The sequence below is a fragment of the Lepidochelys olivacea genome (assembly GCF_965140295.1).
Source record: "Lepidochelys olivacea isolate rLepOli2 genome assembly, chromosome: 7".
Lineage (NCBI taxonomy): Eukaryota > Metazoa > Chordata > Testudines > Cheloniidae > Lepidochelys > Lepidochelys olivacea.
Window position 1 is genome coordinate 28,202,849 of NC_140417.1, and position 22,329 is coordinate 28,225,177.

At 38.8% G+C, this 22,329-nt stretch overlaps 2 protein-coding genes across 5 annotated transcripts in view; one reads left to right on the forward strand and one right to left on the reverse strand.

The window, feature by feature from the left end:
- Positions 1-22,329, forward strand: part of ACTR8 (actin related protein 8) — a 22,974-nt gene continuing 645 nt past the window's right edge. Inside the window, exons 1-13 of one of the 2 annotated variants that reach the window (XM_084632864.1) lie at positions 1-338; positions 1,447-1,617; positions 2,670-2,780; positions 3,016-3,120; positions 4,014-4,187; positions 4,961-5,054; positions 8,405-8,537; positions 8,918-9,071; positions 10,492-10,587; positions 12,038-12,178; positions 13,875-14,139; positions 14,527-14,690; positions 15,417-15,556. In XM_084632864.1, the coding sequence (XP_084488990.1) occupies positions 216-338; positions 1,447-1,617; positions 2,670-2,780; positions 3,016-3,120; positions 4,014-4,187; positions 4,961-5,054; positions 8,405-8,537; positions 8,918-9,071; positions 10,492-10,587; positions 12,038-12,178; positions 13,875-14,139; positions 14,527-14,690; positions 15,417-15,556 (1,871 nt within the window). In that variant the 5' untranslated portion in view covers positions 1-215. Of the gene's footprint in view, positions 339-1,446; positions 1,618-2,669; positions 2,781-3,015; positions 3,121-4,013; positions 4,188-4,960; positions 5,055-8,404; positions 8,538-8,917; positions 9,072-10,491; positions 10,588-12,037; positions 12,179-13,874; positions 14,140-14,526; positions 14,691-15,416; positions 17,456-22,329 lie in introns of those variants that run through there. The other variant, XM_084632865.1, reaches the window with a different exon arrangement.
- IL17RB (interleukin 17 receptor B) overlaps positions 17,593-22,329 on the reverse strand; it is a 22,375-nt gene continuing 17,638 nt past the window's right edge. For all 3 annotated transcript variants that reach the window (XM_084632871.1, XM_084632870.1, XM_084632869.1), the window contains 2 exons: positions 21,817-21,921; positions 17,593-18,957 (listed from right to left, as the gene is read on the reverse strand). In XM_084632871.1, coding sequence (XP_084488997.1) covers positions 18,344-18,957; positions 21,817-21,921 — 719 coding nt within the window. In that variant the 3' untranslated portion in view covers positions 17,593-18,343. The remainder of the gene's footprint in view (positions 18,958-21,816; positions 21,922-22,329) is intronic.

Genomic DNA, 22,329 nt, shown 5'->3' on the forward strand with positions numbered 1-22,329 from the left:
TGGGAAGGGGAGGCCTAAGCCGCGGCTGGAGCAAGGGGCCAGGCCTGACTTTGCCCTGGGAACGCGGGGAGGGGCCGTACGCGGAGCGCTGCGCCGCGCGGGCCCCGGAGCGGGCGCAGGGACACGCCGGGCGCGCTGCCGGTCGGCCTGTCTCCGCGTTCGGTGTCGCGCGGCCGGCGGGGAGGGGACCCGGACCCGGACCCGCGCGGGCGGCCATGACCCAGGCCGAGAAAGGCGAAGCGGAGAACGGGAAAGACAAAGAGCGGGACAAGGAGCGGGAGCAGCGCGGGGCCAAGCGGCCCATCGTCCCCGCCGCCGTGCCCGAGTCCCTGCAGGAGGTGAGCCCCGGCGGGCAGCTTAGACCGCCCGGCCCAGCGCCCTGCGGCAACTTCCCCAGCGCGGGTCACCCCAGCCCCCTGCCCTCGGGGCGCGGGTCCTCCCCCCCAACCCTCTCTCCCCTCGGGGCGCGGGTCCCCTCGTCTGCCAGCCCCCTCTTCTTTCGGGGTGCAGGTCGCCGCCTCCCCCCGCCCCATCTCCCCTCGGGGTTCCCTCCAGCCCCTTCTTCTCTCAGGCACGTCACTGCAACACTGCACGTCACTCGGGTGTCTGGCCACCTCCGTCTCTCCCCGGCAGGCTGTTCCTTTCTCCTCTCGGCTCTCGCTGCTGAGCCTTTGCTGCCCCCAGCGCGCCCCCCGCCTCCTGCACGAGCAACTCTCTCCTTCCTCCTCGCATTGCCCCTTCCCCGCCGCACGGGTGCTCCGCCTTGTGCTGGCTCTTTGTGCCTCCTTCCCCGTGGCAGCTGCACTCTCGCCTTCTCCGCAGGGAGGACCCCTGAGACGGGAAGGGAAAGGGCTGCCCTATGCATCCAAAGAGATGCCCTGTTGCCCTCTCTGGTGAACGCTGCGCTAGTTGACTGTTTTCCCCTTCAGAAAGACTTCCCTCCCCTGTGGGATCGTGGCAGGCCTCTCTCTTTCTGTGGTACATGGGGTACTTCAAAATATGTGCTGGGGACATCCTCAGAACTGTGCAGTTGGCATTGCCGAACTTATCCAGGTTAAATCTGGAGCAAACATCAGTTATAAGCATCAGTTGTGGAGTGGTTTTGAGATATTAAAAGTTTAGCATCTGCCTGCATTACACAGTCTTTGGCATCCGGAGACAAAATTTTCCTAGTGTGAAGCATTTTGTCAGTATCCCTGCTGGCTGTCTGTTTCCACCCCAGACTTGCATTTCAGTGGTTTTGTATGTATATATAGCACTTTGAAATCCTTTGGGATAAAAGGCACTACTTTATAATGTACGTTTAGTAGCACTTTGTTTGTAGAGGGTGGCGTCTCAGGGAGAAGTGACTGTAAACTCAAGAAGATATTAGGCAATTATAGGCAGAAGTGGACTACACTTATGGACGTGCATGTAATATACTACTGTGTATTTCAATGTTTCCAGCAAATACAAAGCAACTTCATTGTTGTGATACATCCTGGATCAACAACTCTGAGAATTGGGAGAGCCACTGACACACTTCCTGTTGGTACTCCCCATATCATTGCAAGAAGACAGAAACATCAAGGACAGCCTGTGTACAAAGATAGTTGGCTCCTAAGAGATGGACTCAATGTAAGTGCCATGTTAAATTTTAGAAATTGTAACAATTCAAGGCCAGCTAAAACTATTTCCATTTTTTTCATTTTACTTTTGGTTGTGAATTGTGGGTTTCGTATTTTCCATATCATTAAATTCAAACATACTTTTCCAAAGAAACACCAAAGTATGGTTGTTTAAAACTAATATAAAAAGAATGAAAGAAAAGACAATTCAGTAAAAATTGTGACTAAACAACAAAGAAAATATATTAATAGGCATTTAGGTGAACTTGTTATTACTGGTGGTCAAGGTTACTGTTGGTATAAGCAGGTGCCATTCCACTGAAGTTAACAGAATTGCACAGTTTATGCTGTTTGAGCACCTCTACTTGTTCTGAGCACATTAAATGAAAGAATCATATGCACACATTACAAGCTCTTTAACAGATCTTCCTATTTGCTCCCATCACACTTTACATTCATATTTTGGGAGTGGTGATTGGAGTAGAATAAAGTTAAAATCTGATGACTTCATTTGCAGCATATTCATTCAAAATGAAGTTTGTAATTTATTTAATACATTACACTGTATAATCTTTTCTAAGAATATGATTGAACAAGCAAATTTAGTTTAAATAATTTAAATGTACACAGTAATGTTTATAATTTGAGTCTTTAATGTAAATTAATTCACCAAATTAGCATCTTAAATATTTTTAAATTTTATTTTCTGAACAGAGTATTACTTAAACATGTTACACCTATCATTTTATATTTGTGGCATTTAATAGACAATGTCACCGAGCTCACTGGAATTGGACCCAGTCCAGTATCCATTAAAGTTAATGGAAAGACTCTAATTGACTCAAGTTGTGTGTTAGGGCTCGTGAAACAAATGTGTGTTTTCCAAAAGTCAGTGTACATTCACCATACTTGCATTCTCATCATCTCTTGTCATTTAATCACTGTAGGGATCTCACATATTTTACTGACTGTCAGCTTTAGTATTCATTATACAGAGTTGTATACTTTACTTGTATTTTGAAAGAGAGCTTTTTATGCTGTATGTGTTTGTTTTTTGTTTAGAAACCTGAAAGTACTGAGCAAAGACAAAATGGCCTTAAAATGGTGGACCAAGCAATATGGTCCAAAAAGATGTCAAATGGTGCAAGGCGTATACCAGTGTCACCTGATCAGGTAACTCATTCAGAATAGTTTGTTAAATTGTTCTGTTATACAGTAGTTCAATTTGATATCTTCTAAAGGGTAAAAGAAGAGCAGTTCATGCAACAATAAGCAGCAGATGTTCCTTGGCCATACAGAAGAGGAAAGTGCATTCTCAAAATGGGCCTTCAGTATATTTTTCCACTTATGCATAAAAGATGATTGGCAAAATATTTCCTAATAATGCATGACTTAATTTACATTACAGTCTCGATCATACAATAGACAGATGCGGCCGGCTATTCTAGATCACAGCTCTGGGAACAAATGGACAAATACATCCCATCATCCTGAGTATCTGGTAGGAGAAGAGGTAGGAGTTCACTATCCCCTTGAAACAAGGTGCTGGTATTGTCCTTTAATGCAAATATTTAAATTCACAATTTGATATAATATGTATCAAACGGCAAGTTATCCTAAATATTCAAACAGTAGATAATGATGAAATCTCTAGCTGGGGGGGGAAATCCTCCCAAAGAGACTACATGACCATTTAGTGTCATTTAGCATGACATGAAAATTCCCTAACCTGGAAAAAGTGCTTATTTGTTCATTAGAGTAAACTGTAGTTCTTTTAAGAATCCTTTTCCTCCATTGTTTTTCCCTCATACAAATAAAACATCAATGATTAACACAAGAAACTTTTTAGTTAGATGTTAATAAAAGCAATAGGTCAAATCCTCAGCTAGTGTGTAAATTAGCATTTCTTCATTGACTAAATTAAACTGTCCCATTGTGTATACTATGCAGAAAAGGCAAGAAATCGGTGACTGGATCAGCACAAGGCACCATATGCCGCATAATTTGTTTATTGATTACTTCAGTGCTTCAGAGTGTTTGTTTTCTTTAAGCACTCTTTTTTTCTCTCTGGTCTGGTTTAATACTTGAAATTTGTTACCAACCACTCCATGGGGTTATTTTTATTGTTACTCGTATTCAGATTTCTAGTTTCAGATCTTTAACTACTTACCCATTTTTTTCCTATTCTATATTGGATTGTCCAATCATGCTCCCATTGCTGTAGTTGGAAAGGCCTTTCCATTTGAGAAGAAGTTACTTTTAAAAATATTGCAGTAGTGTACAGGGGCCCCAATCCTGGATCAGGGCCACATTGTGCACTCTGTGTGTGCAATCTGTTGTATCTGCTAATGAACAGAACAAATTGTTAGCGTTAATTATTAACCTTTCTTTCTCTTTTCTCTTCAGGCACTATATGTTAATCCTTTAGATTGTTATAATATTCACTGGCCTATCCGAAGAGGACAGTTAAACCTTCACCTAGGGCCTGGCGGCTCCCTTACTGCAGTACTAGCAGATCTTGAAGTTATCTGGTCGCACGTAATACAAAAATATTTGGAAATACCACTGAAAGACTTAAAGGTGAGCTCGTGGTGACTTTCAGTTCAGCTGAGTAAGTTTGTACTACACCCACATCTGAAGCCTCTTATTTTAGCTCCATCTCTTGCATTGTCTGGAGGGTTCCAGGGGGTGTCAACTGAAGAGCCACCTATCTTACTCTTGTCGCTGACAGTGTTGCCTCTCAATCTTTCAGTAAATTTTGTCCCCCAGCATGCATTGCTCCCATGGATTTTACTTGGAGTTGTGTGCACTTATCTGAGAGCAGCATTTGGTACTGAAACTTTAAAAGTAAGTTGGATAGTCTTTGAACATTCAAATTCATAAAATATTTCACTTCATTGTTCTGTCTTCATAGGCTGATTAGAGTTTTTAAGGGACTGAGGTCTAGAATCAGAGTCTAAGGCCAGAAGGAAACACCAGATCATCTACCCTGACCTGCATATCACAGGCCACTAACAGCACACCCAGGCTAAACCTGCTTAATTTTTCTTATTGAGCAGGTAGCTTTTCTTGTGTCTGCCATGTCTATTGCATGAAATGTTTTTAAACATTTCTTAAGCTCCTGTAAATACAGACATTTGATACCACATTGAACTGAATTTTTAAATGATGAAAATAAATGTTTTTTTACATTACCACGCTCTCTCCAGTCGTTCTGCTTCTTCTCAGTGCCTTTACATCTGTATTTTTTCAGTAGCGTACCATGGGGCATCTAGCATTCTAGCATATATAAAGGAATTGTTCTGAACTCTACATTGATTTGAAAGCTGCCCGTAATTTGCTTTTGTCTTCAGTATTACAGATGCATTTTACTAATACCAGACATCTATAATAAACAGCATGTGAAAGAACTGGTACATATGATCCTAATGAAGATGGGCTTTTCAGGTAAAAGTGAATAAGTGAGCATTTAATATTCATTTGTATAGCTTAAAGATTTTTTTTAAAGGCATCTGATTTCTGAGCCAGACCCACTTTCTATTCTGAGACTGGCACCCCTTGCCTCTTGCCAGTCACTATTGCAACTCTTGTCTCTTTTGGCAGGGCTAACTAGTAAGCCAGCATTATGGCAAGTTACTCATGCTCTTCGTTTACTTGTTAAAAGACCAAACTTATCACTTCAGGTGAGGCTTGCTCCCGACCAACTTACACAAAGTAAATCATAAAGCAGCTCTTGAAATGGGATACAGACGCCCCCCAACTTACACAATCGTTCCATTCCGGAAAGCCTTGCATAACTTGAATTTTGCGTAAGTCGGAAATGTATACCTGTACGTTACGCAAAAATTTCCGCAACTCAAAAATCCTATTTCTCACTTATGGAACTTTTTCCGTAAGTGCAAATTTGCATAAATCGGGTCTTGCGTAACCCAGGCAGCATCGGTATCTTGCATGGTAACAGACTGATGTCTGAAGCCTCGTTGCCTTCTTATTACTGTTGCATTTTAGTGATGGGTTTAAGTGTCCGTGCAAAGAATGCTGAGATCCTTCAAGGTTTGAAAAAAAGGGTCTATATAAATGCAAGGTGTTATTCTCCTTTTCATTGATGGATCGTACAAAAGGAGTATCTGGATGACCTAAATATTTACACTCGAAGCAGGAGAAGATTTTTTTTTTAAATACTTACAGAGTGAAGTACATTAATTTTTGAACTGTTGAATTGTTTTCTGTTCAATGTTTTTTCCCCCTAGTTTGAAAGTCCCTTCTTTTTATAGGAAATAAGGAAATGTAATTCCCTTCCAGTTCATAAAGCTAACAAACTTTCCATGTAATGTAATGATTTTTTTTTTTTGAAAGTCCAAGACTGACTTTGTGTCATATTGTGTTTTGTTTAGAGAGTCACCATAGCACTGGCAGTGTAACTTGATGTATGAACAGAGTGCTTAAGTTTAAACTTATCAAACAGTACTTGCAGGAGCCAGAAAGTCCACTTCTGTGTTAGGCACTTAAAGCTCTTAAACAGATTTGAAAGCTCAAAAGAGAGGCTTAGAAAGTGGAAACAAATAAGATTTACAATAATTTACATACTAAATGATAACATGAGGTTAATTGCAAGCCATTAGAGCATATCTACCCTTGTGAGCCTTTTATGTTTAATATCCTTTATTGTTGAGCATTCTCACAGCAACAAATAGTTTCCTCTTCCTTGCTAGACACCAGTAGTATGAACTTGCTTAGCCTTTTCTGTAGCCGATAAAGAAAATTCATAAGATAAAAGGAAGGGATTTAAATAGGTGGAAGGGAAACAACCTGCAAAAGACAGAGCGTCTTAATACATGTATATGAATGAAATTGATTTGTTGCTTTTTTTTAAGATGAAATAGCCAATTAGGTCCCTTCCTCAATTTATAGCTGTTTTATAGCTCATACCTGTAGTTTTTGGTTGGAAGGTCTTACTCTTAGGGGTGCATACCCTAATGAGGAGAATACTACATGTTTAATGGTATGTGGAAAGAAAAAATGTTTGTTCTTTGACAATAAAGGCTTATGTCTACATTGCTGTGCATACAGGAAAAAGTAACAACATACAAGAGGCTGGGAAAGACATTTATTCAATTCTTCTAAACTTTCCTCCTGTTCCTCTAAGTCTGTTTGATGACAAAGTTTAAAAAAAATAAAGCCTCCTTTTTAGTTTTTGTTTGGCTAAGTCTGACGGATTACACAGTGTACATGAGGGTGCATGAGTATGAAATACTGGAAATTTATAGAAGTTAAAATATTATCAGCTCCACTTGAGGGCGCCATTTCCTAAACATTAATTCAGTGTTAAGATGAACTAATTACTGAATGTAACTACTAAACTCCGTGTCTTCTATTTAAAAGACCTACATTTAAAATTAGTCAAAAGAAAAGGAGTACTTGTGTGCCACAAGTACTCCTTTTCTTTTTGCGAATACAGACTAACACGGCTGTTACTCTGAAACCTTAAAATTTGTCCTTACCTATTGTTCTACAAACTACTTGCCTAAAATGAGCAATTCTCTTCCTTCAGAGTTCAGAAGAAGGGGATTTGAATGGAGTCTTTGTTTAGTACTCTTCAAGTGAAAGTGTATGGCTGGGATGTAAACATGAAGAATGCATTTGTGAGGGTTGAAAGTGCATTGAAGGGGATGCACAGAAGCATGGTATCAAACCTTGTCTATCCATTTAAAGAACTTACTCAAAAGTTAAAAAGGAAATGATCAGATTAAAATCAAAAATGCAAGAAAAATGTCTTCCCTGTGTGACAAAGAGGCCCATTAGTGGCTCACTACTTTGTCAGGTTTCAGAGTAGCAGCCGTGTTAGTCTGTATTCGTCACGAAAGCTTATGCTCAAATAAATTGGTTAGTCTCTAAAGTGCCACAAGTACTCCTTTTCTTTTTACTTTGTGTCAGCAACTCTTGTCAGGTCTGACATACTCTGTATATACCAACTCACTGTTATCATAATCTGTGTCTAAAAGGTGTCATAGAATCATAGAATATCAGAGTTGGAAGGGACCTCAGGAGGTCATCTAGTCCAAGCCCCTGCTCAAAGCAGGACCAATCCCTAATTTTTGTCCCAGATCCCTACATGGCCCCCTCAAGGATTGAACTCACAACCCTGGGTTTAGCTGGCCAGTGCTCAAACTGCTGAGCTATCCTGCCCCCCTCATGTGAGGTGTATGCAAACTGGTAACATGCTGGTTGTAAGAGTTGTTAAATACACTCTAGAATTATGTTCTTAAAATGTGTTTGGCAAGCAATGCATAAATCTTGTCAGTCTTAAACAAAGGAATGCGTATTTGGTATGTCTTAAACAAAGGTATGTCTGACCAGCCTGATCCTCAGGAAGGGACAAGGAAGGTACGTTTACATACAAGATAAACATAGCCATCAAATTAGCAAGTGGGTTAGGTAGCCTTTTAACTCTCACAATGAGAGGAAAAGACTGCAAAAATGAACAGCTCCCTGGTGGACACAGCAAGCTGAGTCCCCAGCACAGCTTCTTTCCTCCTGAAGCAAGGTCATTGAATTTTGGAAAATATAAGCAAGGACAGAAAGCCATTTTAGCATCCATCACTTGAGGGAGTGAAGGGGCCAGAGTTCGTGAAATCACAGAACTTTGGTCTTTCAGGTAAGAGGGCTGAAGTCTCTGGAATCTGAGTGTAGGTGAGAAAACTGCTTAGGCAAAGATTGTAGCTTACTGAAATTAAGTTTACTTTAAATGTCTGGAGCTTGGTTTAAAACCAGACTTAATCTTCCTCTCATATTTTTAGGTATAGTGGTCCATCAGGAGTCTGTCTGTGCTACTTTTGGAAGTGGCTTAGGTAGTGCGTGTATAGTAGATGTAGGGGATCAGAAGACAAGCGTTTGCTGTGTAGAGGATGGCGTTTCACACCGTAACACCCGGTAACTTTTTCTTTATGAGCAAAATTACTTCAAAACCACTAATGAGGGTGGGGTGCAGATGATTTATCTTACATTACTTGTTTTTAAGAAGGATTTATTAGTAGATATACATAAGGGCAACACTGTATTAATGTAGTTAATTGTTTTTTGGTTTAATACTTATGACTTTCACAACAGGAACATCCCGTTCTACTATATGATCCATATTGGAGAGTTTTTGTTCCTGTAAAGAGAGCAGGAGCTGGCCCTACGTGCCATGTAAACTATGTGGAAGTCGTGAGCACAATATTGTACATGTTCATTTTTAGGCTGATACATAATGTTAGCTCTGGGCTCGATGAATAAACTAATGTTCATCTGTTACTTTCTCTTTGTTTTAGGTTGTGCCTTGCATATGGTGGGTCTGATGTATCAAGGTGTTTTTACTGGCTTATGCAGCGAGCTGGGTTTCCTTACAGGGATTGCCAGTTAGCTAATAAAATGGACTGCCTTCTCCTTCAGCACTTAAAAGAGACATTTTGTCATTTAGACCAGGTGGGGAAAAAGTCTTAAGCTTAAGTTGTTGATTCTACATGACAGTTTTTGGAACAATGATTATCTTGTCTTCCTGAGTTGGGTGAGGATTTGCTTGTGCATTATTAGTAATTAATTAATTAATTCCCCGTTAGTATAAAGCAGTGGTCCCCAACCTATCTGTGGGAATAGCACATTCCTATTCCCAACAGACTGTGGTGGGCACCAAACACCCCGCCGCCAAGAAGTGGCAACGGAAAGAAGCCTTGCCGCTGAAATGCCACCGAGAAATGGCAACGCTTCTCGGCGGCATTTTGGCAGGCGGTTCTCAGGTGGCCGCGCTCAGCAGCGGCATTTCGGTGGCATGGTGTCCTGCAGGCGCACACAACTTCCCTGGTGGGTGCCATTGCACCCACGGGCACCAAGTTGGGGACCTCTGGTATAAAGTATACTTAAAAGGCTTCTAATGTTAGTATCCAGTTGTAGCATCAAATGACCTTGCTATATTTGTGCATAAAACATTTCATTTTCCTATAACCATGATACCAGGCAGTTAGTACATGAACTCTTGCATTTAAATACAAAATATTTGCGCACATACATCTCTAAAGGTGTTTGCCATTTCAACATTTAAGAAATCAACAAAAGTTTAAAATACTTCCAACTCCACATGTTTTTCCTGGAGTTCAAAAACACAAGCAGAGATTTTCCTTTGAAAAGAAGGTGTTGGTATAGCCACTTTACAATTTAGATTTATGGCCCTGATAACACACACTACATTCTTTTTTCACACTTTGGCCTGTACTTAAAACATGCATGTCTGACATGGTTTGTCGTTTTGATATTTGCTTGTCCTTGAGAGATGGAAGCAGAAACCTTTTGGAATGTCTTTGATTAGCTTTAATATTTTGTAACATAACTAACTAAACATATTCATTGTTATGTTTCCAAACATCCTGGCTATGACGTACTTGAAGCTATGTCTTAATTTTCAGTAAAGGTGCAAACAAGTTTGTAATGTCCTAATTAAAAATAAGTTAAAATTTTATTAATACAATTTTTGCATCAGTATTGAGGTCTCCCCCCCACAGCAAGCTTCTTGCTGAGTTCCTTCCGTGTGGTTCAGTTAATCCTCTGGGTTGTTGAGTCACGTAGTTCCCATTTTAGGCCTCGGTCCTACAACAGGATCTGCTAACATGTATTCCACTACCCAAGCACAGCCATGTTGACTTCAGTGGGAATCTGCATGCAGAAAAGGCTGCATTAGCAGACCCTGTTGCAGGACAAAGGCTTTGGAAAACAGGAAATACAAACAAAATTCAGATTCATAAGTGAGTTTCATTATTTGTTTGTCTTGATGAATACAAGTAAAAAGCTTTGAGACAGGAATCTTAGACTGTACAGAATTGATTACCTTCTTGCCATATTCTATTAAAAATAGGATATTTCTGGATTGCAAGACCATGAGTTTCAGATTCGTCATCCAGACTCTCCAGCCTTATTATACCAGTTCCGTTTAGGGGATGAAAAACTACAGGTAAATTCAAAATGTGTGTGCACAACAGTAGAACCTTGTGATGAAGTCAAAGTCTGGATGGCTGCAAGAGGGTACTTAAAGGTCGCTATATTAGCCCTAGAATGTTAAAGGCCCTTTTTCCTATAAACCGAGAATGGGTTACCTCAGGTCAAATTAGGGACACCTGAATCCACTTAAACACGGTCTGAGGCCTTTAAAAACCCCTCCTCTGGGGAGAGCAAAGGAGGATACACACACACCCAGTGGCAGCAGGGGAATAGGCTATTCCAGGGTGAGAGGCTGTGTTCCTTCCCATAGGGGAAACAGCCAAACCTGAATGCCTGGTAGGGGAAGGACTGACACCCCAGGGTAACCAACCAGATGATCCCTTGCCCCAGCGAGGGGGGCAGCGAAAGGTACCCCTCTGGGGTTTTTGTTCAGGAGACTGTTTCCTTTTGTTTGGTGGAGGATCACCCCTTAGGCCGACTCTCAGACCTATCCTGAAAATATGATCAAGGGAGCGTAGAAGGGGGATGACAAACCCTGGCTGAGTGGGGCTGATTACCCCAGGCCCACCATCACGAGAGGGGGAAACACTAAGTCTTGCAAGAGAAAAGAGGTGTTTAAGAGGCCGTGTTTAAGAGGCCACTTTAAGAATGGCCATACTGGGTCAGACCAATGGTCCATCTAACCTAGCATGCTGTCTTCTGACAGTGGCCAATGCCAGGTGCCCCAGAGGGAATGAACAGAACAGGTAATCACCAAGCGATCCATCCCCTGATGCCCATACCCAGCTTCTGGCAAAAATGTACGGAGGATGCATATCTGTCACTACCCTCCCACAGCATATGCCCCATTGCCCAGTACTCCATGGAATGCCTTACTAAGCTGCCTCACATTTTAGTGGATGTACCCTACAGAGGTTGTATGCTTTACCCGTACTTAAGGGCACTTTGTTAAAAGCTGTTAAAATCAATTTGCTGTAGATAGGAGCATCTCTAATACATCATGGTGACCACCTCATTACCTCTCTGTCTTGTGGCTAATACCAATTAAGTATCTGACATGCCTCCTATCTGTGGTCCTGCATCCTATACTTGATGAATGCTGATATATACGTTTTTTTTCTCTCTCACTACTATGACTTTTTGTAATACACTTGTAATGCTGATGAACACTAGTTGACAGTCTGATACCATTTAACATATATATAATGTGCGTGGGGTTTTCTTTAATGGTTTACAACTTCATTTTTTAAAGAAAACTCAGTTACTTCTCCCTGTTAAAAGGCTATTTGAAACAAAGTAGTAATCTGATTCTGAGGCATGAGACACTTTACAATTGTAAATTCAGTAAAAAATTATTAGGCTTTATTTTAAAAAGAATATCTGTTAATGGACAAACATTGAACTTCAAAAATATTTGTTTAAACAGAAGATTGTATTAAACTTTTTTATCTTTTACTACCCAGGCTCCGATGGCTCTGTTTTATCCAGCAACTTTTGGAATTGTTGGGCAGAAAATGACATCTTTGCAACACAGGTCACAAGGTGACCCAGAGGATCCTCATGATGAACATTATCTATTAGCTACCCAAAGTAAACAAGAGCAGGTGTGTTAATGTTTAGTTTTCACAGAAAACTACCGTTTACCTAGAAAAAAGAAAAGGAGTACTTGTGGCACCTTAGAGACTAACAAACTTATTTGAGCATAAGCTTTCGTGAGCTACAGCTCACTTCATTGGATGCATTCAGTGGAAAATACAGTGGGGAGATTTATATACATAGAGAACATGAAACAATGGGTGTTACCATACACACTGTAACGAGAGTGATCAGGTAAGGTGAGCAATAACCAGCAGGAGAGCTGGGGAGAAAAAACCTTTTGTAGTGATAATCAAGGTGGGCCATTTCCAGCAGTTGACAAGAACATCTGAGGAACAGTGCGTGGGGGGGGGGGAGGAAGAGAGGGGAATAAACATAATTACTACCTGTGTGTGTTTCACTCACCATTGAAAAGCAGCCATCTCTTAAGCTGAGAGATGGCAGCTGTTCTGTGTCCAAAGCATTAAAGAACAGGTTTTAGGCAGGGAAGTGAAGAATAACTTGTCCACTAGAAACAACAGAGGCAGTTTACATAGGCCAAAATGTAATCGCCCATCTTAGAATTTACCCAGAACACTGAAGCTAACACAGTTTTGCAGAAATTGCCATGGAGTTTTCACCAACTACACCTAGTCAGGATCTCTGCCTCATCTCATCTGAAAGGCAGCACCTTTAGCATGCTTTGTAATAATTGTAGAAGGTTAATTTTGTAATTATGTGCTAAATGTCACTCTTGGCCTGAGTAGTGGAGACATTCAGCACGTTTTTGTAGTAAATGAAATCTCTCATAATTAGCATTTTTTTTTCACAAAGACTTATTAAAAAAACCTGTTTACAGTGAATTATAAATAATTTTAAATAATTATACAGCACTTGGAGCACTTCATAAATATTAAGTAATGGGAATAATTAAAAATGTACACAAATCCTTTAACTACTATAAAACTTATGGGCTAAAAAAAATTAACTGATTTGTAACAGGCAAATGTATAGGATTTTGATTCAATTTAAGGCGAATCTACAGAGTTTTTGTACTGTTAAAACTATATGGGTTTAGAAAATGTAGTGAGAATAATGGCTTGTCTACACTTGAAACGCTACAGCGGCATAGCAGCAGCACTGCAGTATAGACACTATCTACGCTAACGGGAGGGGTTCTCCTGTCAGTGTAGGTAATCCACCTTCCTGAGAGGCGTTAGCGAGGTCAACAGGAGAATTCATCCATCAACCAGGCACTGTCTACATGGGGCCTTAGGTCTGTTTAACTATGTCACATAGCGACCTAGTTTTCTAGTGTAGACCAGGTCTAAATTAAACTGATATAAGCACCTCTTATACAAGTATAACTGTATCCACACTAAGGGGTTATTACTGTTTTAACTATGTGTAGACAAGCCCATAGATAAAACTTCTGTATTTGTGGAAACTACGTTATGACTTTATGCTATGATACCCATTTGAAATGTTTGATGGACTTCGAAAATTATTTTTTTTAAAAGTCGTGGTTTAGAATAATATTTGTATGGGGTGGAAATGCAACATTCAACAGTTCTTTTCAGCAAGCTAAAGAGAATCAAAAGAACAATTAGTGCTATATTATTTGTCATTAGAACGCTGTTCTATGCCAAAACAACCTGCGAGGATTTGAAATGAATTTTTTTAATTAATAAAATTAACTTACCAGTTTATTATTTTGTTTTTAAGTCTGCAAAAGCTACAGCTGATAGGAAGTCCATGTCCAAGCCTGGTGGATTTGAGGGAGACTTGCGTGGCCAGTCCTCAGACATTTCAGAGAGGATGTATCCACAAGAAGTGGAACTGGGATCCTCTCAGAGTGATTGTATAATAGCTGGAAATGAATCTGAGGAACTCCTAGCAGCACACATGTCCAGGAAAACCGCTATATCCCAGTTTGAAGGCAAAGCACTAGGCCTTGACAAAGCCATTCTTCATAGTATTGACTGCTGTGGTAAGAACTATATTTGCATAATACTGTCATTAGAGCCCAATCACTTGGTCAGGATTCATATCAAATTCCAACATCTTTCATTACCTTACAGAAACTAGAATTCTCTACTTTAGCTCTGTTGTCTAGAAAATAAAGAATTCATCCATCTAGTCTAGTCATGTCTTCTAGAAAATAAAGTGCTGTACGGTCTCTCATTTCCAGTGCTTTATGAAAGCCCATTTTTGTTAAATATCTTCATGCTTTTAATAACTGAGAAATGTCTGCTTCTGCAATAACTTTCACTCATCCTAACTACTTTGACTTTTATGCAGTTCTTCATAATCCAAGTTTAGGTAGTATTAGCGATTCATTTATTTTTATTTAAAATTATATATCATATCATTCCAGCATCTGATGATACCAAAAAGAAGATGTATAGTTCTATCCTAGTAGTGGGAGGAGGTCTGATGTTTCATAAAGCTCAGGAATTTCTTCAGCACCGAATTCTCAACAAAATGCCTCCTTCTTTCAGAAGAGTTGTTGAAAATGTAGAAGTCATTACAAGACCTAAGGTATGATGTTAATGAAGCTGAATTAATGAACTATTCATAGACTATTTGGAATCTAAAGGTTTAAAAATCTATTATTTCAGAACTATCACAGTTTAGTTACATTCCTTATGGGAGACCTGAGATCAGATTGTTTTTCAGATCACTATACTATGAGCTACCACTACAGATATATGTATCTGGAGGTAGAATGGTTAGTTATAGTAGCCTTACAATTGATAGATTAGTGCTAATTGCTTCTTTCAGAATAAGAAACATAACCAACAGCTAGTACAGTTAGTTTTAGGAAAAGGGACTTGGAGTGGCCATGAGAAATACGGTAAAAGATAACTAATCCTGTCTGCTTGTCAGTAACATAAGTTAACATTAGCAAAGAAGGAAGAGTAAGAAATATAAGAGGATGCATAGTATTGTGTGTAAATAATATTTGGCATTAATCAGCTAAATTTCTAAAACAAACTCTAAGTATTCCCTTTTTTATTAGTTTTACTAGCGAGGGTTGATTTTCCTTGTTGACACCTGTAAAATCAGTGACTTCCAAGTTCCTTAATAAATTAAACATGGTGAAAATATTTAGGTTTATCACACAAAAACATTTGGGGAAATTGTTGGCCTGATTTTTCAAAGGTGCTGAGTGAACTTCCATTACATTAAATGGGAGCTGGCCGTATTTAGTACCTCTGAAAATCAGATCCGTAATTTTTGTGCAATCCTTGTTCTTAATTTTAGGATATGGATCCACGCTTGATTGCATGGAAAGGAGGTGCAGTTTTGGCCTGCCTGGATACAACACAGGAGCTATGGATCTATCAGCGAGAATGGCAACGCTTTGGTGTCCGGATGTTACGTGAGAGAGCTGCATTTGTGTGGTAATCTAACGAGATTATAGTGGAACCTCAATTAACTGAATATTACTTTTCAAAATTGTCCTGTTGTCCGAAGAAAGCTCATTTCCCCTGCTTGTGGTTTGAGACTTTTTTTTTTTAAATATGCTAGTTTTTGGCTGAGGTTTTTCAGAAGAGCCTGAATTAGGTGCCAAAATCCTATTGAGTCAAAAGGGAAGTAAGTGCCTAAAATGCATGGGCACCTTTAAAAATCCCAAGTTTTTGGCTTTTTACATACAGATTTCTGTGCATATGGGTGCTCCTGCTTTATCCAAATAAATTATAAACAGTTGGGGCACAAGTCAAACTTAGTGTATAAAATACTAAAGTGGCATACAGACAGACATGCATTTGTAAATAAGTAACATTATACTGAATGATTTGGTCTTAACTTTAGAAGCAGTAAGTCTAGTCTGGAAGCTTTTAAAGGAAAATTGCAGTGCCTCTTAATAGGATTGATTTAAAATGTAATGGATATGACTCCTCTTCTTAAACATTTTAAACCATTAAGACCAGAACCCTGTGAAAAAGTGAAATTAAGTACCGTTGAGGAACAAAGTAAGTATCTTAACACAGCTTTTTCCTTCTGTATGATCTTCATGAATTTTATTTAATGCAATGTTACTTCTCACACTTCTTTTATTCTTTAGAAAAGAATCCATGTAGAGTTTTTGTCATATAAATATACAAACTTCTGGTGGTTACAAATACTTTAATTGGACAAGTTTAATGAAAAAAATGGAACAAAATAAATACAAGATATACATATCATCATCCCTGTTAAATGTTTAATAACTACTAAAATGAGTAGCAGCTTACAGCTACTCTTCCTAGTGGTGTGTTTTCTTCCAGAATCAGTGCTAACTTCAAAGAGAGAGACCATTTCTCTATAACAATTGAACTGTGTTTCACCTATTTTCTTGCATGTTTTCACTGTCAGGAAGACTTGTCAACATCCAAAATCACTGACACAGTTTTTGGCTCCTACCCCCTTAAAATATCCCCAAAACACTGCATCTGAGCCAGCACAACAATGTTCAGTGCTATCACAGTACAGGCAGCAGGAGCTCACCTTTGATAGGTAGCCCTTATTCACACAAGGATGAAGAAAATCATGAAACTGAAATCCTTCTCATTACTGTCCACTGCATTAGATAGGCAAAAAAGCCATACACTAACTGTAAAAAGTTATCTGAAGTGACAATTTTGAAATCTCCAGCTCACCCACAGTGGTACCACCCTGCTACTGTTAATCCCACCCCACAACTAGTTGATGGCAACATTCAGCATTATGGGGGAGTATGCCCAGACCATTCCTGCACTGCTAGCGCTTTGTCTGTTGTGACTTATCCCACCCTGTCTGTTGTAGCAATCTACTCTAGACTATAAATATAAACCTCATAGGGATACTTCCAGAATTTTAGTGACTACCAAAGAGGCATCTACTTTTTTAAAAACAGAAGAAAATTTGTTCTTTTTAAGAGCTAATTTTCCTGTCACTGAAAATTCTCTTGGAAAATGCATTTATGTTAAAACATTAGTGCAATCTTAAACTAAAAGCAGCGAGCTATATCAGTGTGCCATTCCTGTATATTTGTTGCAGGCAGCTGAAGACAGTCTGTCTCTGACTTTTTTTCATCCCAAGGTACTTGAAGCATAACCAACGAATACCCAATCTGGTATCTTTGTCTGTCCAAGTTAAATATTGTTGCTAGTTTTGCTGTAACAAAAAGGGTCCACAAATCTAACTGTATAAAACAATTATTTAATTTTTTAAAATGTGGTAGCTGAACCGTATTACAGAAAATGTACATATTTACAGAGATCATATTTGATTTGATAGACTTCAAATGGGTTCTGTACAATAAACGTTTCATAATTCCACATGGTTATCAGTATCATCAATGGGGCTTGACTTGTACATGTGGCAGATGATTTCATGAACCAAACATGGGTATTAATGGCCTATCCAGTTGTTTCCTTCTTGCGGTCAGGTGGGAAACAAGTGTTGCTTCTTAAATATACTTAATTTCCTTAGCATTTGAGCGTCAGGAACTCCAGGAAGAGAACTGCTATAACCATTATATAGATGTATTAAGTCCTTTATTTACACTACAAAACTTATTCAGACACAAATTTATCGTATAGAATTATTAACATAGCATTAACAGTCCAGAGGAGGACATTAAATTTTAGTCCAATTAAATCCAGTAAGTAGATAAAGGGAAAACCCGCTACCATATGCACAAGATAAATTTAAATAATCTTATGAAACATAGAAAATTGTAATTTTTCTCCTCTCATCAGAAAGTAATTCGAGATATTTTCCCCTCATGTTTTAATTTACCTATTTTTCTCCTTTTTTAGACTGTGTTTTAAACATAAGACCAAATCATGCCCCAAAGTCTATAGGACCATTAATTTTTAAAAAGTTTGTTTTGTTTTCCAAATACAATATAGTAACAATGACAATTCCATGTCAAACTGACCATACCTAGCTTTTCATTCTATACTCTTTTCCTTAATTTTAAAAACTAGCTTTACAATTAAATGACTAGCTTTAAATATTTCTTCCTAATTTACATAAAGGAGTTTACAATACACTGATGAATGGGTAGTTACCTCTCCTATGTAGACTTTTATAGCTTCGGTTTCTCTTTACTTTCAGCCTCTTAATTGCAGGATCAGGGCAAAAATCAGTTAAGCATGTTTTATCCAGAATTAATTTCACCCAAGCAAACTCATTTTAAATCCATCAAGTGCCTTACAAAATCATATTCTTCTGCTGCTGAGATCTTGTCTATTGTATTCCTCAGTTTGTATACATTTGGTGCTAGGTCTCCAGCCACAAACTAATTTTGTATTTGTGCCATGGGCCTGCTTATGTGAACTAGAAAGATCTCTACGAAAGATGTCAATGTCCTTCATGAGACAATATTTTGGACAGGTGTTCAGAGCACTTGGGAGAGTGTCTTCTGAATTTATTTCACTGAAAGAAACCACCATGTATTTGTGCAGAGAAGACATATTTTTCATATCGCTGCAGAAGAGGTTAAATGCAAGAGTGAACATACACTCAGAGTTATCTTTGTGGCTGTCTATGCTTTTGTAGCAAACACTATCACATTCAGTAATGATATAGCTTGAACTGAGGAAAATTATCTTATCTGCAGTTTCTTTCTGAATAGCAAGCCATTGTACTGGGCCTTGTTCAGCAATTCTCCTTCTCTGCCACATATCGATAATAACATCACTTTGACAGTGCTTGTGCAGAAATTCAGCAAAAGCCAGGACAGTATGCTGAAAACACACTTCTTTTGGATATATAACCAGTACTTTGACAGGTTGTTGTAGCTCTGCATGATGGAAGAACATTTTCTTTGTATCTGTCAATAAAATATATATATATACTATATTGAATTTAAACATTTTTAGCAGCAAATAAAATCAACATTTGAATGAGTTCCTAAACTAGGTATGGAGGAGTTATGCACTTGTAAAAAAAAGATTTATTCCAGAAGGTTCATTTTTAAAAGATTAGATTATGCAAGTCAATCACTAAATCAACCCTCATTTTGACTCCAAACCCTGTCTACTAGGAAACTGCTGACACTGGTTGGCAAATAAGTCAATGTGTCCCCATGAACCAATGCTGAAAGTAGATTGACAAAACTAGTTTTGTCTGGTTTTTACTAGTACAAGACAGTACACGTTCCATTGTGTCTCAGTCACCTTTCTGTAACAGTGCTGTAAACAGTTTTGTGCCATTTAATGTAAAGCTCTGTCCTCACTCTGAAAACTGCAATGTTAGTTTCAGAATTCAGTGGTACAGAACTATTTTTATGGCTAATGGAGTTTCTCATTTTGAGGATGTGGTTTAAACTTCTCCCTGACAATGGGTGGAGTCTTTATTTCCAATTCATTGCCATGACTTTTAAAGCAAAGGTGAGAGGAAGTGTAATAAAACATAGTGTGCTGAACTTTTAAAGCAAAGGTGAGAGGAAGTGTAATAAAACATAGTGTATCCAAGAGCTAGTCTAGGTATTTGTGAAGTGGTATAATCTCCAGCTAAGACCAAAGATGTTCAGTTTAGTAAGGACTATACCCCCAATTTTGTTTCTCTGTATTTTAGAAGCATAATTCTAGTAGGTGAAGTGTGGGATGGAAACTAGGAGATCTAAGAGGGAAATTAGCTAAAGAAACTCTCAGTATAGCTGAAGCAGGAAGATTACATGAAAATGGGTGGGTTTGCTGAACTACCAGAGAGCTAAGAGGGAGCATTTGAGGAGAACAAGGCCATTGCAGAGACGTTAAATGGTTTCTTTGCTTCATTCTTCACTACAGAGGATGTTGGGGAGATACCTACTCTTTTCAGATAATAAAGATGAGATGCTGTCTAAAACTAAGGGGTTAGAAGGTGCTCAGCAAACTGAGATGAGCAGCAAAAAATTACCAGGACCTGATAAGCAAATAGTTCTGAGTGAGGAATTATGGAGCTAACAAAAAATAGGTACTATATCAGAAGACTGGAGGGTAGTAAAATGTGCCTATTTAAAAAAAAAAGGTTTCAAGACTTATCCTTGGAATTCCAGACTAGTGACCTTTACTTAAATGTGAGTTAAACTGGTTGAAATATTTAGGGTTATAAAATACCTAGATTAATGTGATAGTATAGGGATAAGACAGTCCTGGCTTCTGTACAGAAAAAATTATGGCACGTTAGTAGAATTCTTCATTAAAAAAACCAGTGGATTAAGGAAAGCATCCAGTTGATATAATTTATTTGGACTTCCTAAGAGCTTCTAATAAAGTCCCTCACCAGAGGCAATTAAGGAAAGTAGGTAAGAAGTAAAGAAACTAGTTAAAAATCAAAGCAAAGAGCAGGAATGAATTATCAGTTTTAAACATGGCAAAAAATTGGGGAATATCAATGTTCCCTAATAGGACTGGTGTTTACTATATTTATTATTCAAGTGGAAAATGATCGGGAGGGTAGGGGACAAAACTTGCAGATGACATTTATTTAGGTTAGTCAAGACTGGCAAAAGCTGTCATGAGTATCAAAGTGAGCTAAAAAAGCTAGGAGAATGGGCAGCACAATAGCTACTGAAAGGCCATGCTGACAATTACAAGGTCATGCCCACTGAAATGAAAAAAATTTAATAGGCATTGTGGGGTACAATTAACTACCACCAAAAGATGGAAGGAAAAAGACTTGGGCGTCCTTGGGACAACTCCACAAAAACCTCAAAAAGAACAGGAGTACTTATGGCACCTAGTTAGTCTCTAAGGTGCCACAAGTACTCCTGTTCTTTTTGCGGATACAGACTAACACGGCTGCTACTCTGAAACAAAAACCTCAGGCTTCTGTTGTGATATATGACAGTCAATGAAACTGAAAGATGACCTGTAAAACTGGCAAAAGGAAATACTTTTTTAACCCACTGAATTATTAACCTGTTTAATTCATTGACACACATTACCACTGAGGCAAGAGAGAGCCTAGTAGCATTAAAAAAAGATTATATTTTTATGTTGATGATGAGAACATCCACAGAAAATCAGAGGTATAAAACCCTTGTGTTTCAGGGCATAAACCAAGCCAGCCACTAATCTTGGGGGTTTAGGAAGAAAGTTCCCTTATGTGCAGGTTATTCTATAAGTGAAGTCTCTTGTACTTTCCTCTCAAGCATCTGGTACTAGGCGTTGTCATAGATGAGATACCGAACTGGAGAAATCACTGGTGTGATCCAGTATGGTGGCTTCTCTAAGTTTATCTTAGTTCTATATGGACTTTGCTTGAGGCAGTGCTTCTTATAAATGATGTCATTTGAGACTTTTCTACTTCTGGTTTGCACCTAAAACATAAGTCTTCTCTTCCCACCTTGCCATTCTTTTATCTCCTCTAGAGACATGCATACAAAACAAGTAATGAATCTAGTGAGCCCTAGAATTGGACACAATTTGTGTTTTAGGTAATTTTTAAACTACTCTTGTTGTTGGTTTTAATATAAATAATTATAGGATTGAACATTTACCCTGAAATTCACATATAAGTGAAGGGCGGGCTAAGAGTTTAATAAATTAGGGTATAGTAATGCTTGCTTGTTGTGATATTTAAAAGATATGATATATAAGTGCACTGCAACACCTTTAATATGAACTGCCTCACTAAAAGGAAACTGAGGCAAAGATCAAAGAACCTTAAAGTACAGCTTTTTCAAAAGAATGAGTAAAGGTCTTACCACAGTTCCTGAAAAATACTACAGCAGCAATCACACACACAATTACAAATAAAGCAGCAAGGATGAGACACACATATCTTCCAGATGAATCAATTGTGATGGTCCCTAAAAGAGAGAGAACCATAAGTCTTCAATGAGGAGCCTTTTGAATAATTGACTTTAAAGAAAAAAAGGCTTTTGGTTACTTAACAATTGAACTAAGCATTTCCAGGCTGTATACATGAAAGAGAAACTGCACTAAAATATGACTTTCCCCACAAAGGTTATGCAGAAATGTTAACATGTGCTGAGGAACTTGAGAAACCCTGTTCTCTACACTGCAGCAGGTGCTATCTTCTTCCCATCCTACTCCCTTAAGTTTCCTTCCATGTCCCTGCAGAGACTGGCAAATACTTCCTTCTCCCAGCAGACTGACATCCCATGTGTCATTCTGACCTCCCTCTGCTGTTTTGTCAGCACTGATAGCTGTTAACTGGCTTTAATTTATATAGTTTAAATATGCAATGTATTTAG